General features: G+C 34.8%; 1 protein-coding gene and 1 non-coding gene across 2 annotated transcripts in view; one reads left to right on the forward strand and one right to left on the reverse strand.

The window, feature by feature from the left end:
* The window catches only part of PAWR (pro-apoptotic WT1 regulator), a 164848-nt gene that overhangs the window by 129869 nt on the left and 15470 nt on the right, over nt 1-19509 (forward strand). Inside the window, exon 6 of the mRNA XM_077770240.1 lies at nt 5854-5888. Within this exon, the coding sequence (XP_077626366.1) occupies nt 5854-5888 (35 nt within the window). The remainder of the gene's footprint in view (nt 1-5853; nt 5889-19509) is intronic.
* On the reverse strand, nt 9681-9765 carry TRNAE-UUC (transfer RNA glutamic acid (anticodon UUC)). The gene has a single exon. It is a non-coding gene; the product is annotated as a tRNA-Glu (tRNA).

Genomic DNA, 19509 nt, shown 5'->3' on the forward strand with positions numbered 1-19509 from the left:
GATTATCCCATATTTTGCCACTGGAAGCTCATTTGAACTTTTTTGTATCCTTTGCCATTCTCCATTCTTGGAATACTTCCTTGACATAATATGATGTTACAGGCTCATCTTTAACTTTCCTACACCAATCTTAGAAGCAGCAATTTCTTTAAGAAGCCAAGGAGCTCTGATTCCTTTTACTGGGAAATATTTTAAAGCCAAGATCTGCAGTGTAGGTATGTTTATGTTACTGAAATGTCACCATTCCTGGTCCCTCTCTGACTGTAGACCTACAAAATATATGTATATCTATATATACATAGGTATACATATCTATCTGTCTGCTGTCTGTCTCTCTCCCTACCTACATCTATCTGGGTAGATACTGAAACTAATTTATACTGTTAACTTTCAGTTCTAATCTCATAGAGTTTTATTCTATTTGTAACTCCCTTTTGTGACCTTGAGAAACTTGCTTCCCATTATCCTTAATGTTTTCTTATTTGTTCAGTCCCTTGTATGTAACCTATCTCTCATTGCCACCCCTTCCCTATATTTATGCCTTCCTCACCACAAGTGGACTCTGATGTCCCATGTTGGCTTTCCTTGTGCATGAACACTCTGCTGACACTCTTTAGGCTTGGGCATACCGGATGTCCTCTTTACCTTGCTTGAGTTGTGACTCCCTACACTGGATCACACCCGCTCCTCCACTCCCCAGGATAGCTTGCTTACCCTGCTTATTAGCTTCTGTCATCCTGTGATAGGGTCCTCTTCCTAGGGTCTTTCTTTGTTCATGTTCAGACTCTGAGACCTCATGCTTGATTTCTTCTCCTTGGAGACCGCTCTTCTTCAGGTTGGGTGATTCCCTGGTTTGGGGCACTGTTTCCTCCCTATCTAACTCTGCTCTATCTAGTGGCTTTAGGACTGAATCATTCAGAAAAGGAAGGGAAATGATGAGTTTTTCCTTTTTAACTCTTTGTTAATTTGATAAAGTTTGTTATTTTTTCTTATCTATTTTATCAGTTATACATTACATATATTTTATTCTGCCTTCATCCTCAGCATTGTATCCTGCTACATTATGTGTACCAGTATAGGTACTTTAAGTTAGTCCTGAGGGCCAGTTAGCATGTTATGCCGTAATTTTATTGAGAGCGATGGCTTTGTCATTAATTGGCTTATTTGAATAACTTCAGTATTATTTTGCTGTATTTAGTTGGGCTTGTATATCTCTGATCTTATTTCACATATGCTTTTGTATTTGTTTATACTTTACAAGTTCTGATCTTACAGTGCACCTGTAAAGACAATTCATGGGATTTCCTTATTGACCATTTAAGCTTAACTGAAGCAAGAATGCCTTATTTAAACTTACACAAACAGTTGGTGCCTTGCCAACATTTTCTAAGCTCTATGTAGGTCTTTCTCCTTCCCTGTAGTAATAGAAACCATCCCATTGCAAGGAAGATTATTTCAGACAAAGTAATATTTTAAATCAGTTGTGTAACAGGCTTTGAGGGTATTGGAAGGTCTAATTACATAGTCTTTGAAACTTTTAAGACCAATGTCAGTTTTAGCACTTGTAGTTTTTTACAAGTGGTTTCAGGGATAGTGATATTTCTCCTCCACTCCCCTCCCCCCGTTCAGAGTGGAATTGTCAGCTTTATTAATAGGTATAGTAATTATTGTGTTGTTCTTTGTTGCCACAGAAATATAGAGGCTTCTAGTTAGCAAATCTGAGGTGAAGATTATATTTGTGTAGAGTTTTTAAATTTTTATTAAAAAAATTTTTTTTGACATTTATTCATTTTTGAGAGAGAGATAGAGTGTGAGTTGGGGAGGGGCAGAGAGAGAAGGAGACACAGAATCTGAAGCAGGCTCCAGGTTCTGAGCTATCAGCACAGAGCCTGACACGGGGCTTGAACTCACGAGCAGTGAGATCATGACCTGAACCGAAGTCAGATGCTTAACTGACTGAGCCANTGTAGAGTTTTAATGTGTAAAAAACATCAAGCATTTTCCTTCTTAAAATTATTATAATTTTAGGCATGCCTGGGTGGCTCAGTTGGTTGAACATCTGACTTTGGCTCAAGTCATGATCTCATGGTTTATGAGTTTGAGCCCTGAATTGGGTTCTCTGCTGTCATTGCAGAGCCCTCTTTGGATCCTCTGTCTCCCCTTCCCTCTCTGCCCTTCCCTGGCTTGCACGCTCTCTCTGTGTCTCTCAAAAATAAACATTTTAAAAAATTATTGTAATTTTTAAATTATAAAGGAGAACTTTTGCTCATGATTTTGTTTATTCTAATATTTTTCATTCAAGATATGCCCAATTTTATCTATTTGGCAGGAGTTTTAGAGATTGCTTTAAACTGCATCTATAATTGTCCATCTTGAATACACAGGAGAAGCAGGCTACCACTCCTCCCAATTTCTTCTTCTGTATGAGTTCTCATACTAATATAGTCTGTGCATTTTGGGAAACATTCCATTGTGAGGAATGTAATTTGATTACTAGAATTACTGTGAAATAACATTTAGCTACAAAATGTGTAATCTAATAAAAGACCCTATTTAAATCTACAAATAAGGAATAAACTTGGGGCGCATGGGTGGCTCAGTTGATTGAGCATCCGACTCTTGACTTTGGCTCAGGTCATAATCCCAGGGTCGTGGGATGGAGGCCTGTGTTGGGCTCTGCGCTGGCCATGGAGCCTGCCTTAGATTCTCTCTCTCCCTCTGTGCCTCACTCTCATTCTCTCTGTCTCTAACAACAAAAGTAGTAATAATAATAAGCTTAAGTGTGTTCTGTCTGCTTCAGAATCTTAACTGTTGAAAAAAATACATATATAAAAATAAACTTGAATTCTAATTGTTTACAGATCTTGGACATAAACATGGAACAATTTGATCAGAGTTCTGATTTTACCAATTGCACCGAACTAGCTGCATAGAAAATACTGTGTGAAACTTAATTGAGATAGGTTTTAAGTGACCAGTTGTTTAAAAAAAAAAAGCAGCAAGAAATATAGGAAACAGATATTATACCATTTCTGTTAGTATACTTAACTGGAAACTTGTCTGACCCTGACTTTAAGTCATTTATAATTGGGTCAAAGTATAAAGTTAGTATAATGCCACTATACTGTTGCTGAAAACAGTCCTCATTTCTACATTTGTTAAAATTCTACTTAAAATCTGTTATTAGAGCTTTACTATATTAAGGAAAACGACTATGTTAAGCTCCAGAAATATTTATTGCAGCCTTGTTCCTATCATTTCAATCAATATATCAGTAACCCACAAATCAGTAAATCCAATAAAGGCTATTCTCAATTTTGCTTACTCCATTTCAGTAAAAGGTAGTCTAAACAATCAAGCTTATGTCATGTTTCAAAATATTTCAATTAAAATCAAAATGAGAGAGATGCATTGTTTTGGAACCTATGGCATTATTAGCATTTTTTTCCTAATGCATACTTATACAGACATCATTTAACGTTGTTAGTTTTAGTTCATGTAGAGTAAGATGAGAGAAATTTATAAATGAAAACCTTTATAAAATGTTAGCTGAGTGAGGTGCCCGAGTGGCATAGTTGGCTAAGTGTCTGACTTGATTTTAGCTCAGGTCATGATCTTGTGGTTCATGAGTTTGAGCCCTGCATCCGGCTCTTGGCACAAGCCACGTCTGCTTGGGATTCTCTCTCCCTTTCTCTCTGCCCCTCCCCTGCTCATGCTTTCTCTCTCCCAAAATAAATAAACTTAAAAAAAAAAAAAAGATTAATAAAAAATGTTGAATACTGTTTATGAAAATTTAGGGGTAAAAAGTTGTATACGAAATCATTATCATCTGCATTCCATAAAATGTACTTTAAATGGATACACAAAGCTTAGTATTTCTTTCTGCTCTATCTAAATAACCAGTGATTAAACATTTTAATCTAGTTATTTTGGTTTCAGAAATAGTTAAAACTAGATCTTATGAAGTATATTCTTTGTTGTTATTTATTAGAGATGTTTTTATTCAGAGGAGATTTGTTTTACATGTTTGATGTATAAGGTGCAAATATTCATCTGCCCCATCTTTAGGGTCTGCTACTTTAATGACAAGCAGATAAAAGACTCTTTTGAAAAAGTTTACTTGCTAGGCTTCTTTACAGTCCTTTCTTGTAAAAACAACTGATGCCCAAAGGAGAGTTAAAATATCTTTAAACCAACTGTCAAAGCATGGCTTCCCCAGAGGTAATCCTGTTAAGGGGTCAGACCCATGCATATGGACACTTCTAGTAACCTGTCTGTCACCTGGTTATTTTCTGCAATTGGTAAATTCCAAAGTGGTACTTTAATGTAGTGGCAGATTATTATCGGAGTTATTTCCATACATTGTCCATATATATTTATTGCAGACTATTTGAGCTGGGGTTTGGAGGAAAAATACTCAAAGGTGGGAATCCCTGTCTTCCAGAAAATAAGACATATACCATACATGAAAAATTGAGATAAACTTATATTTAAATAAGCAGTTTAAGATTTTCTAATGGGAATATACTGACTTGGAATAATAGAGACCTATTTACTAAAATTCCACATAGAAAAATTGGTAAAGATTTTTTCATATCGAAGTTTAAAAAAATCTTAGTTGTGGAATATAAATTGTAAGCCTTTTGTAAAGGAGTTGTGCAAGTTTTTTATTCATTTATGTTCTTTAATCCCCATAGTAATCCAATAAAATAACATTGTTATTCTTAGTTTAGAGATGAGGAAACGGAGACTGATAGAAGTTAAAAAACTTAGCCATAGGGGTGCCTGGGTGGCTCAGTCAGTTAAGCCTCAAACTTCAACTCTGAGCCCCGTGTCGGGCTCTGTGCTGACAGCTCAGAGCCTGGAGCCTGCTTCAGATTCTGTGTCTCCCTCTCTCTCTGCCCCTCCCCTGCTCATGCTCTGTCACTGTCTCTCTCAAAAATGAATAAACATTAAAAAAACCCAACTTAGTCATAATCTCATAGTTACTAAAACCTGTCTGGTTGGATCTAAATCTTACTCTTAACCATATGGTTTGCTGTATTGTTTCTCTACATTGATATGTCCTTTAATGCACCATGCAATCAATACTTGCTGTTTTTGTCTGGAATCTGATTATCTTATAAAGGGAGCTTATTCTCTGATTTTAACATCATTTATTCTTTAAACTGTAGAGTCTTTTTTGGAGATTTTTAATGATAACTAGAAGAAAAGAATTATCAGTTTTTAAAAAGACTCATTTTGACTTGTTTTTTTAAAATGAAATTGCAAAAAATATTTGAAGAGCCTGAGTTATTAAAAGATTGAACAGAAAAATGCCCAGTTAGCTGCAAGGTATTAATTTCCCCACCCCAATGGTTAATGTTCACTTTCAGCAACCTTTCTTTTGGATAGCTTACAATCAGCCTTTATGCTGATTATACTTTTTTTAAAATTTTTAGCTGTCTTTGAAAATAAACATTAATCATTTAATGTGTGTGGTGAATTGTTTTTAATCGAGGGCAAAAAAAAAGTAGAAGGGAGATATATATGATTCTAATTGTGTTTTTAATGATCATTAGCTTCTAAAAAAATAAAAGTTGATTGGCTGATGAATGATGCATCCTTTTTCCATTTTCTGAGTTTTAAAAATCTTCTAAATTAAAAGTACACTTTTTAAAAAGTGATTGGTTTTGTCTGAAAAATCAGATGTAGTCTTGTTTAGTTTGGCTAGTATTGTAAATTTTTAAAAATATTGATCTTTGTTCCAAATTCTTTTCTTTCAAAATTAGACACGATTAACTATTTTATGTAATCTGGAATTGTGTTCTTATACACACACACCCAAACTGATGTCATTATTTTTACTTACAGGAGCCATCTAGAACAGTTTCGGGCAGATATAAAAGGTAAGAATCCTTAAGTTTTGACCTACAACATATAGTTAGACATGGCTTAACTAACTAGAACTGTTTCAAACACCTTGTTGAATAAGAACCTTAATAGTGTGCTGTTAAGAAATTATATTTGTAGGCAGGAGTGTAGTCCTGTCTGTCTGACCACGATTTATTCTGCAATACCCTGCTGTCTTGCAAAACTGTACACACCATAAATTTGTATGGAACTGATGACATTAGCAAAATAAAAACTTAGAACCAGTTTCCCTTATGTATTTGAACATTGAAAATACTTATACTATCTTTATTAGCTTGGGCTGCCATAACAAAATACCAAAGAAAGGATGGCTTAAACAGAAATTACTTTTCTCATCGTTCTGGAGGCTTGGAAGTAAGAGATCAGAGAGCCAGCAAGGTCAGGTTCTGGTGAAGACCCTCTTCTCAGTTGCAGACTAAAAACTACTTGCTTTGTCCTTACTGTGGTAGAAGGAGCCATGAGCTATCTCAGGTCTCTTATCAGAGCATTAATTCCATCATGAAGTCTCCACCTTTGTGATGTAAGCACCTCTGAAAAACCCAATCTCCTAATACTACCACATAAATGAGGATTTCAACTTATGAATTTGGGGGTGGTGGTGGTGTAAAACATTCAGACCATACCAAGTCCTCTACACAATGAGCAATGCTTTTACCAGAAAATGTGCTTGAGTGTATATGCACCTGTATAGGAAGAAAATCAGAATTAGGTATGAGAAGTTGTTTAATGGAGATAGTGGGGGTATTAGCTTCCTTTTTCCCTGTTGAAGGGAAATCTTCTGTATAAAGATTACAGAAGATGTCATACATGTGCAAACAATCCTAGAATCATGGTAGACCTTGTCAAGTGTTTATAATGTCCAAGGTGCTTTACTTGGGGAGATCTGTCATTCAATTCTCACAATTATCTTTTTTAAAAAAATTTAAAAAAAAAAAAATTTTTTTTTTTTTTAATGTTTTATTTATTTCTAGGAGAGAGAGAGAGACAGCGTGAGCAGGGGAGGGTCAGAGAGAGAGGGAGATACAGAATCTGAAACAAGATGCAGGCTCTAAGCTGGCAATCAGCACAGAGCCCGACGTGGGGCTTGAACCCATGAACTGTGAGATCATGACCTGAGCCGAAGTTGGTTGCTTAACCAACTGAGCCACCCAGGCACCTCCAATTCTTACAATTATCTTAAAAATTAGGTACAGTAGGCACAATATTTACTTTCATTTTGTAGATGAGAGAGGTGTGATTCAAGAGGTAGAATAATTTCACAGGGGTGCAAAGCTGGTTGAGAGCAGAGTCTAGATATGAACTCAGACAACCTGACTCCAGAATGGACATGCTTGTACCATCTACTTAGATTCATACATATAAAACCTTTGATTTCCTCTATTTGTATGTTAAAGTATTTGGTTGAAAGTTTTGGTTATTATACTCCATCTAAAATAAAACAGCGATTAAGAGAAGCTTTAATTTTAATACATATTAATAAATAAATTTAATAATTAAAAATTTTTAAAGTTTATTTGAGAGATAGTGAGCATGTGAGTATGAGGCAGGGGGTGAGGGAGTGAGAGAGAGAGGAGAAAGAATCCCAAGTAGGCTTCTAGGCCCTTGGTATCAGCAAGGAGCCTGACACGGGGCTCAAACTCACAAACCATGAGATCAGGACCTGAGCCAAAATCAAGAGTTTGATGCTCAACTGACTGAGCCACCCAGGCACCCCTAAAATTTAATTTTTAAGTTTTACTATGGTTGAAAGGAGTAAGAAGGCCAAGATAATCAATAATTGAATAGGTAGGTCTGAAACTGCCTCAGTGGATTATGTTACTGTTTCTGCCTTAATTTTCATTTCTGGGTAATCTTGATTTAGGTATAATGAAACCTGTGATTCCTTTAAGTTTCTAACATTTAAGAACACTTTATTTATTTTGGGTTGGGGGGAGAGCAAGTGCACAAGAGCATAAGCAGGGAAGGGGTGGGGAGAGAATCCCAAGTAGGCTCTATACTACCAGTGCAGAGCCTGATGCGGGGCTTGAACTCATGAACTGTGAGATCATGACCTGAGCTGAGATCAAGAGTCAGACACTTAACCAACTGAGCCACCCAGGTGCCTCTAAGCTTCTAATGTTTATACATTGTTTAATAAGTATTACTTAACATGAATAGCTTCAACTAGAAATAATCTTTTCTTTTGCCAGAAACTATTACCAGTCAAATAGCTTTGATTTGGCCTATTTCCAGGCCACCTCAAACCCCAAAAAAATCTTTTATCATTAGTTTTAGGTTTGGGGAATAAAGATAAACTTCAGTAACTTAACAAATGTATAAATATTTGTTTATTAAATAATAAACCTTGGGACACCTGGGTGACTCAGTCGTTTAATCCACCGACTTCAGCTCAGGTCCCGATCTCAAAGTTTGTGGGCTCAAGCCCTGTGTCCAGCTCTGGGCTGATAGCTTGGAGCCTGGAGCAGCTTTGGATTCTGTGTCTCCCTGTCTCTCTCTGCCCCTCCCCAACTTATGCTTTGTCTCTCTCTCTTTCTCTCAAAAATAAACAAACATGAAAAACTGTTTTTTAAAAATAAAAAATAAATAAAAATAAACCTTGAATTATAATTAGCACTTTTCAGATTAGTGTTCTTTGAGTAGAATCAACAAGGGAATAATTTTCTTATAAATAACCCTCAAAAGCTTTATTTAATATAACATTGTGTTAAATCAGGAAGAAAATTGGTTTTCCAACATTTATGTTTTTATTTTTAAGCTTTTTAGACCATTATTTTACTTGAGACCTAGTCCTGCACTGGTACTTTTGTTATTTTTGTGGCCTAGCGCATGTTTTGTTACTTTTCAGGTTTCAGACATTTAGTCCTGTTAAATATTGTTATAATATGTACATTCTTAAAAGCTTGTAGTCATTCACTGACTCACAGTGACTCGTAGTTTGAATACTGTCTAAAAAGAAAAAAATAATAAAATAAAAACATAAAACCTATGATCTATATATGAAACTATCAGTTGCTTATTTAGAGGAATTTGTGCATCAGTAGTTTGTTACTTTCATTAATCTGTCAGCAAGCAGTAGCAATGACTAGAGAATTGATATTCCTTGGTGATTTGTGTCTGCCGACTAATGAGGACCTTAAAAAAGGAGGAATGGCTAAAAGATTAGAAATTTGGCCTCATATGTTAGAAAATATTTTCAGTACACCAAATAACTTATGGTCTCCTGTATACAGCTAGACAAACTCTTAAAAAAATCATTAGAGGGATGCCGGGGTGGGTCAGTTGTTGGTTAAGCATCCATCTCTTGATTTTGCCATAGGTCATGATCTCATGGGTTTGTGAGTTCGAGCCACACGTTGGGCTCTGTGATGACAGTGCAGAGCCTGCTTGATATTCTCTCTCTCGTTCGCTCTCTTTCTCTCTCTCAAAATAAATAAATAAATAAACTTAAACCATTAGATACCAGAACCCACAAGACAAGTTTATATGTGTGCTGTTTTAAATTATGAATTAAATACTTAATTTTTTCTTACAGATACCAAGAGTGTACTTTTTGAGCATTGAGCCTGTTATACGCTCACTCTAGTTAGCCTGTATTTTATTGAATCAACTTGTTTATGTAGAGCATCCCTCTCTCTCTTTTTTTTTTTTTTTTTATTTTTTTATTTATTTCTAGGAGAGAGAGACAGCATGAGCAGGGGAGGGTCAGGGAGAGAGGGAGATACAGGCTCTGAAACAGGCTCCAGGCTCTGAGCTGGCAGTCAGCACAGAGCCCGACGTGGGGCTCGAACCCACGAACCGCGAGATCATGACCTGAGCGAAAGTCAGACGCTTAACCGACTAAGCCACCCAGGCGCCCCGTAGAGCATCTCTTATATACTAATTTCCTTTATGAAACTTGTTTAGACACTGTTTGGAGGTGGAGGTAATGCAATTTCTGAAATTCAGGGTTTAGGAAAGATGGGTCAGTCTCATCATGTATTTGTAGTTTGTTTTTCCCAACGTTTGACTTTGTTAATATGCTTAGTTTTTGTTTTTTTCAAATATGTGACTTTGTTAATATGCTTAAATCAAGTTTATAGTGCATTGGTTAAAATAAGGATTTTTTTAAAAAGGCAGGACAGATTATTAGATGTGTGCTTGTAGATACTCTGCTCAATATATCTAAATAAAACTGTCATACACTTTAAAAAAAGGCAAGACAGTTCTAAATGACTTGTAAAGGATAGGATTAACCAGGATGTATAATTTATCATTTTCATTTAAGTGTGTAATTCAGCCATTAAGATTCGTTCTGATTTAAAAACATGGGAAGCAAGTTAAGACAATACAAAGTTTTATCTCACATAGTAATTAACTGGTCCTTTTGTTTTCACAAATATACTTAATGCAGTATTAATTACTTTATTAAATAATCATGCAAAATCTAAGTGCTTCTAAGTCCTCCTCTTTTCTAGTAACCTTAACTTTAGGTTACATTTATGTAGCTTTTAATGGTGTATGCAAAGCACCTTCACATACATTACCCAGCAATAGTCCTGTCAGGTAGGGGACAGCAGGTGTCTTTCCAAAGTGAGGAAAAAGGCTTTAGTTCAGTGAACCCTTTGTTACACCACATTCCCTCTGGGCTGAAATTAGTTAAGTTACAAGAGAGGAAATATTACAAGGTTTTGCTTTTATAGAGAGAATGGACACATCACAATATGAATGTTAGAGTAGACACTATCTTAGCTAAAACATAAGTGCAAAATCCTATTTCAAATCTATAATGTTTCATGTTATTGTTGTACTTCTTTCTAGAACTTTAATTCATGTAGCTTCATCAGTACTTTTTTTCCCTTAAATTTTTTACAGTTACTAAAAATGGTCAGGGTAGAATTTTTATGCAACTTAAAAACCTTTCTTCTATTTAAAAGCAATCTTCATTATTGAAGATTTGAATTGGAAAAGTCTACTCATAACCTTACCACCCATGTCAGTCATTATTACCGTGCTTTTATTTTTTACTTCTATTTTAATTTTTAGGCTTTTAAAAATAATTTTTTTAATGTTTCGCTTTTGAGGGAGCCAGATCAAACACAAGTAGGGGAGAGATAGAAAGAGAGAGGGAGACATGGAATCCAAAGCAGGCTCCAGGCTCCAAGCTGACATCACAGAATGCAAAGCGGGGCTCAAAGCCACGAGATGTGAGATCATGACCTGAGCTGAAGTCGTACACTTAACCGACTGAGCCATCCAGGTGCACTTTTAGGCTTTTTATTTGTATAACTGTGAGCATAATAGACATAGAGTTTTATATTCTGGTTTGCTCCTTAGTTAATATTACTTCAACATTTAAGTTTTAAAGATAATGGCTGGTAATGACAGCATTCTTTGCTTTGCTCCCTTTCAGTGAAATATATAATATAAATATACCAGAACTGCTTACTGTAAATGCTTTGGGGACCCATCATTTCTATTTTGTTTTTTTTAAATTTTTTTAATGTTTTATTTATTTCTAGGAGAGAGAGAGACAGCGTGAGCAGGGGAGGGTCAGAGAGAGAGGGAGATAACAGGCTCTGAAACAGGCTCCAGGCTCTGAGCTAGCAGTTAGCACAGAGCCCGACGTGGGGCTCGAACCCATGAACCGCGAGATCATGACCTAAGCAAAAGTCGGACACTTAACCGACTAAGCCACCCAGGCGCCCCTGTTTTTTGTTTTTTATTTAAGTAATTTCTACATCCAACATGGGACTCGTACTCATGACCCCAGGATCAAGAGTTCCATGCTCCTTTGATTTAGACATCCAGCTGCCCTTATTCTTTATTTGTATTAAATGTAGCCATTCGCATGTGGTGTTACAGCTTCGCATCTGATTTCAGATAACTCTCCTTTTTACACTTCACTTAGTGTGAAAAAGAATGAGAGAGGCCTCATTTTTAAAAGATACTATATCTCAGATTATTATTATTATCTCAGATCTGTTGTTTTTGAACTAATATACAGAGAAGTTCAAACCCTTAGTTGTCACTTGATTCTTAAACTCTTTCATAGGAAATTGACTAGAACCTTGTATAAGTTAAGAGAGTGAATAATTTATTCAGAAGTAATTTTCATGCAAAGATTTAAGATGTCGCAACTTTTTTCTAAATGGAACTTTCTTTATAACCATTGTTTTAAAACCAGTAAATCTTGTTTGATTGCACTTGTGTTTTGAGAACTACTGAGTCACTAGAAATTTCTTCGGTTTGTTGGTCAGGGATCAAACCAAAACAATCAGCGAAATTTCTTTATAGGTGAGAACTACAGACTAAAGACAAAATGTATCTTCCAGTAGTTGAAGAGAAACAAGTTGTCTTGCACTTGTTTCTAAAGAAATCTGTTCCTTCTCAAGGTATCTTATTTTTGTATTAGTATATTCTGTATTTTACCAAGTAGTATAAGGCATACAGTATTCTAACTGTGGTTCTTCTTATAGTTAATGGATATTGCAGATGAACATGAATGTCAAAAAATGATAATTTAAAAGTAATTGAGACACTGGTACATTTTGTGGACTGAATTGTTTCCTTGTGGATTTGTGAACTTTTATCTGTGTTGTAAATGTTATTAACTAAAATTTACATTATATTTATTATGTACCATACACTCCTAAAAGTACCTTCCTTATACATTAATTCAGTTAATTTTTCCAATAGCCTTATGAGGGAAATGTTTTCTTATCCTCATTTTACAAGTGAGTAAACTGAGGCACAGTGAAGTTTAATGACTTCTGTGAGATTAGACAGATACCAATTGGTTGATTTTATCAACATGTTGCTTTACCTCATGGTAATATTAATTTACCTAGTAGGAGTAGAATGTAAGAAGTTTGACTTAGCCTATTTTGGCTCCCAGGTAACTAGACAGTACCAATAACTGGATATTTTTTTTAACATAGTTCTTTTTGCAAAGTAATTTCCACTTCGATGGCTTTAGATTTCACAGAATCTGCTCAACTGTCTTTAGTTAGCTACAGTATGAGAAAATAACTTTTGTTCTTATAATCTTCAGGTCCAACAAGATCTAAAGTTATCTTTATATTCATGAAAGAAAATCATGTGTGCAATATCATTTCTGAGTGCATTTTATGTTATATTTCCTTGGAAATTAACCACTAATCTGAACTTGCTATTCCATATTATTCTGTTTTAGAGAGCTTTGAGATATAGTTCAAATAGTTCATGATATTTGGAAATGTACAATTTAGTGGTTGATAGTACTTACTTACCCAGTCTAGTTGATGACCACTGTCTAGTTCCAGAACTACTTTCCACCCCACCCCCCCAAAGGGGGGAGGGGAACCCCATACCTATTAAATGGCCATTCCCCATTTTACCCTTCCCCTTAGCTTTAGCAACCAGTACTCTGCTTTGTGTTTTTATAGATTTGCCTATGCTGGATAATGCACATAAACAAAGTCATACTATATGTGGCCTTTTGGTCTGTCTTCTTTCATTTAGCATAATGTCTGCAAGATTTATCTGTATTGTAGCCTGCCTGGATAATAATCACAGTTGTTGGACACTTAGGTTCTTTCCGTGTTTTGGCTGTCACTGAGAGTGCTGCTATGAACATTGGGGTACATGTGCCCCTATGCATCAGCACTCCTGTATCCCTTGGGTAAAATCCTAGCAGTGCTATTTCTGGGTCATAGGGGAGTTCTAAATAGTTAATTTTTTGAGGAACCTCCATACTGTTTTCCAGAGGTGTTGCACCAGTTTACATTCCCACCAACAGTGTAGGAGGGTGCCCATTTCCCCACATCCTCGCCAGCATCTAGAGTCTCCTCATTTGTTCATTTTAGCCACTTTGACCAGCGTGAGGTGGTATCTCAGTGTGGTTTTGATTTGTATTTCCCTGATGATGAGGGACGCTGAGCATCGTTTCATGTGTCTGTTGGCCTTCTGGATGTCCTCTTTGGAGAAGTGTCTGTTCATAGGACATATCTTTTCAACAGATTTTTAAAGGGAGCGGATCGTAAAAGGTTAAGAACTACTATGTTGTAAAATGTATTGGCAATTATCTCTGGGTTGGTGGGATTACTGGAAATAACTGATTTATGTTTTTTATTTTCTTCAGTTAATATATATAATAGTTTGAATAGAGAGTCTTGAGTGTTTCTGATTTTGATCTTTAGTTGTGTGTGTATGAATGTATGCATGTGCCCTCGTGTGTAAAGGAAGAACAAAGAGAAACCTACAGAGAGGAAGGGGCTGTTTTGCGGAGTGGGAGTAATGATGAAGGAGAATAAGATAACAAAACATGTTAAAAATATGGAGGCCAATCATGTACTTGTTGGTTATTTAGGGATTTCATGATTTATCCAATACTGCTAAATATTTGATACCCATTCTAAAAATGGGATTTTACTCATAAGTCTTGTATTTCTTATAATTGCCAAGCCTTAAAATACCTATTTTAGTGGAAAATTCCTCTAGCTGTAATCTTATAATACTGTGCCAGTCTTGTTCTCATGATAGTTTTATAATAACAGTATTTTATTCCCCAACATAACACCTCCTAGACTTACCACAGAAGATGTGAAAACTCCCATTGGGGAAAAACTTTCAGTAAATGAAAGTATTTATCTTTGACGATAATTTATTCTTTTCCCTTTTCTGAAAATTATAATCAATATATTTTTTTTATAGCTAAGGGCAGAAGAGATTCTTCTTGGAATTATATTAGAGATTTGTGTTAATATTCCTGAGTGGAATATTATAGACTTTTTGGAGTTAATGAAACAGTCTTTTTTCCTGTGTATTCTGTGCACCATAACATTTATGTTCCTCAAAGTGGGTTGAAAAAATTTTATTTAAATACACAGATCTAAATTTGGCAATAAGATCAAGTAACAGTATTCACAATTTTGGCAGTATTTCTTGAAGATCTAGTACATAACAGGGATAAAACACTTATCTTTGTTTTCTAATAAAATTATTCCTTGTTTTAAATTTGTATAATAGTATTTATGTATTGGCAAGCCTAATATGAAGGATTTTAGAAATTGTTAATTGTTTAAGTTTTCTGAAATACTGTTTTAAGCTTGTGCATCAAGCAGATACAAAGTTACTAAGGGATATCCATATTTCTAGGTTTTTAGGTTTGTGGTTGTCAGAATTGTAATTTCTACATTAATAATGTTGTGGTTGGTGCAGATAACTGAATTTTTTAAGTGGGAAGCTTTTTAAAAATGATTCTAATGCTCTTCTATAATATGATATGACTTCACTGATACCTTACACTCTTGGTTTTCTTTCTACCACTTTGCTACTGTTTCCCAGTCTTACTGTAGTTCTTCCTTTCCTGTACTTGTTCATTATGTGTTGGTGTTACTCAGCTTTCGTATCTTCGACTTCATTCTCTTTTTGTTCTGTGTATTTGTGCCAGAAATTTCCTTTACTTCAGTGACTTCCATTACTGCCTATACATATACCCATGACTCCCAAGTCATTGGCTCTATGCTGTGTAACCAACAATGTGTGGAGTATCTGCTTACAGATATCTCAGAAGTATCTCAAACTCAGCATGTTCAAAAATAAACTTGTGAAACCTGGTGGATTTCAGTAGTTGGCATCAAAATCCACTTTCGCTCAAACCAGAAATCTGGACATTGTTTATGACTCTTCTTTATTCCCCTCTCCACCTCCCCGCTTTGCTCCATTATCTATATATCCAGTCATTTTTCAAGGCTTGTTGAGTTCGTTTCATTTGTATATCTACAATGCTAGCACACTAATCTAGGACATCAGTGTCTCTTACAGAGATTATTATGATAGTTTCCAGACTGGCCTCCCTACCTCCATTTTTTGTTTATCTTCAGTGCATTAATTAAAATGATTTTTTCATTTTACCTGCTTTAATGGCTTCCTAGGACCTTTAAATGAAGTCTAAACTAGGCTCCAAGGTGGGGTGATACACAAGATAATGTTGATATGTAGGAAGAAAATATTACAACTTTTATATTTACTTTTTAATCTAAAGAACACTAAGACATTTCTACTTCAAAGCTATTACTGTGTACTGTTTATTTATTATGCCCTTGCTTTATATGTCAGCTGGTCATTTGGTACTGGAAATATCCTGAGGGAAGCATGATTCATTTACTTTCTGAATGCTTCACAATGCTGTAATTTGAACGTTTAATGGATATATGAATTATTATCTAGTTTAATATTCACAAAATGAATAAATCTGGGGGGTAGAATTTTAAAAATACATATCAAACCAAGTATATAAGTGCAAAGATGGTCACATGATTGTCCAGCTGGCAAAATCTATAAAATCAGATCTGTTCTTATCTGCTTATTTGGAGTTTTAAGTAAAAGGTTTTAAAAATTTAAATTCATATTTTATCTCTTTTATGATAGCCACTTAAGATCAAATATGCCGACTGNCTTAGAGCCAGCTCTTTGAATGCCTGTATCACAAAATGTTAAAATAAGATCCTAAGAAACAATGAACCATATTCATCTGTACTTTCACTAAAAATATTATAGTGAGCTTTTGGGAAAACAAAAAATTTTATATCATAAACAATTAAAACATAAATTTTAAGTTATTTTTATCCCTTTATATTCTATTTTTTGTTGTACAGATAATTGAATAGTATTAGTGTATTGTGAGTCATATTAGTTTACATGTATATAACATGTAATATGTTACATATATATTTGTATAATAATATATATGTTTTATATGATTTTATATAATATGATTATATTAAAAGTCATTATAAAAAAAGTAAACACACATACCAACATGGTTATGTAATGAATGAAGTTTGGAGACCATTAGTTCAAGTTCTTCCATAAAATAGCTTTCAGGTTTTCCTGCTTTGCTAGCATCATATCTTATCTTGCCTATATTTACATTTCATGCCTTAGCCATATTGGACTTTCCTGTTTCTTAAATGGGCCACATACACCTTGTAGATATTTGCACATTCTTATTCCTCTTTTAAGCCTGAATTTAAAACATTCTCTAGCATACATAGTGCTGTTTAAAGTGTGGTCCTTGAACTGTTTTTTATCAACCTATGACAAGATAAGAATAGAACTTAAGAGTTAAACACTTAGAAGCTTGAATTGCATTTTGATATTATCATCACATCCAAGTATATGATCAGTGGACTTCTTTCTGAATCGGATATTGATTGATTAGTTAAAAGTGCCATGGTGCTTGTGTGATTTTTTTTTTTTAATGTTTTATTTATTTCTGAGAGAGAGAGAAAGACAGTGTGAGCAGGGGAGGGTCAGAGAGAGAGGGAGATACAGAACCTGAAACAGGCTCCAGGCTCTGAGCTAGTTGTCAGCACAGAGCCCGACATGGGGTTCAAACCCTTGAACTGTGAGATCATGACCTGAGCCGAAGTGGGACGCTTAACTGACTGAGCTACCCAGGTGCCCCTGTGATTTTTTTTTTAATTCAAATATTTTAGAGCTCTTTGAGATTAATAGCAAATCTAACGGGAAGGTATAGAGATTTCCAGTATAGAGATTTCCAATATATCCCCTGGCTCCTCTCATTCATAGCTTCCTCCATTATCTATTCCCCAACAGAGAGGCATGATTGTTGAAGTTGATAAACTTCCATATTATACCATAGTCACCCAAAACGCATAGTTTGCAGTATGGTTCACTCTTAGTGTTATATAATCTGTGGGTTTGGACAAATGTATGACATGTATTCAAATTTATGGTATAATACAGAGGATTTTCACTGCTCTGAAAATCTTCTGTCCTCCACCAGTTTATCCTCCCCCCTTTTAAATCTCTCCCTAACCCGTATAAACTACTGATCTTTACTTACAACACAGTTTTACCTTTTCCACAGTGTCACGTAATTAAGATCATACATTATATAGCCATCTCATACTGGCTTCTTTCACCTACTAATATGCATTTAAGGTTCTTTTTAGCACTGAGTAATACTCCATTGTCTGGACGTACCACAGTTTATCTGTCCATTCACCTATGAAAGGATATTGTGATTGCTTCTAAATTTGGGGAATTATGAATAAAGCTGCTATAAACATCCCTGTGCAGATTTTTGTGTAGACCTAAGTTTTCAGTTTCTTCAAGTTAATACCAAGTAGCATGATTGACGGATCATATGGTTAAGAGTATATTTAGTTTTATAAGAAGTTGCCAAAGGGCCTTTCAAAGTGGCTGTACAATTTTATATTTCTACCAGCAGTGAACAAGAGTTCCTGTTGCTCTATACCCTCAGTAGTGTTTGGGGTTGTCATTGTTTCTGATTTTAGCCATTCTAATGGGTATGCATTGTTGTTTTAATTTGCATTTTCATGATGACATAGTATGAGATATCTTATACACTTATTTATCATCTGTATATTTTTGTTAAGATGTCTGGGAAGGTCTTTGGCCTGTTTTTTAATAGGGTTGTTTATTGTTGAGTTTTAAAAGTTCTTTGTAAATTTTGGATAATAGTTCTTTATGAGGTGTATTTTTTGTAAGTATTTTCTCTCAGTGTGGCCTGTCTTCCCATTCTCTAAGCATTGTCTTTTTCAAAGTAGAAGTTTTTAATTTTAATGAAATCAAACTGTCAATTATTTCTTTCATGGATTATACCTTTGGTGTTGAATCTAAAAAGTCTTTTCCATAACTAAAGTTTTCTAGGTTTTCTCCTATGTTGGTTATCTTCTAGGATTTTTATGTAAGTTTTGCATTTTACGTTTATGCCTGTGATCCATTTTGAGTTGATTTTTGTGAAAGGTATAAGGTCTTTGTCTTAATTTTTCATTTTATGCATGTGGATGTTTAGTTCTAGACCATTTGTTGAAAAGACTGTTTTATCTTTTGCTCCATTGTATTGCCTTTGCTCCTTTGTCATAGATCAGTCATGGGTTATTTCTATGAGTTTATATTTAGGCTTCCGATCTGTTTCATTGCTCTATTTGTTTATTTCCAATGTATCACACTGCCTTGGTTACTCTAGCTTAATAGTTAAGTATTGAAGTTGGGTATAACCCATCTTTCAGCTTTGTTTTTCAGTATTGTTAGCTTTTCTGGATTTTTTTTTCCTCCCTTTGTAAACTTAAGAATTAGTTTGTCAGTACAGAATAACTTGCTGGAATTTTGTTTGGGCTTGCATTGACTATATAGATCAAGTTGGGAAGAATTGACACTTTGCCAATATTGAATTTTCCTGTTTATTAGCTAAGAATATTTCTCCATTTATTTAGTTTTTCTTTGATCTCTTTCATTAGAGTTTTATAGTTTCCCTTCTGTAGATGTAGTACTTTCTTATTAGATTTATACCTAAGTATTTCATTTTGAGGGGAGCTAATGTAAATATGTTTTTAATTTCAAATTCCATTTTCTTTATTGCTAGTATATAGAAAAGTGGTTGATTGACTTTTGTGTATTAAACTTGTATCCTGTAACCTTTATACAATTGTTTGTTAGTTCCATGAATTTTTTTGTTGATATTTTTGGATTTTCTACATAAACAGTGATGTCATCTGTGAACAAATACAGTTTTATTTTTGTGTTTCCAATCAGTATACCTTTTATTTCTTTTTCTTGTTTTGTGGCATTAGCCAGGACTTCCTC

This window comes from Crocuta crocuta, unplaced genomic scaffold (genome assembly GCF_008692635.1).
Source record: "Crocuta crocuta isolate KB4526 unplaced genomic scaffold, BGI_CrCroc_1.0 scaffold317, whole genome shotgun sequence".
Taxonomy (NCBI): domain Eukaryota; kingdom Metazoa; phylum Chordata; class Mammalia; order Carnivora; family Hyaenidae; genus Crocuta; species Crocuta crocuta.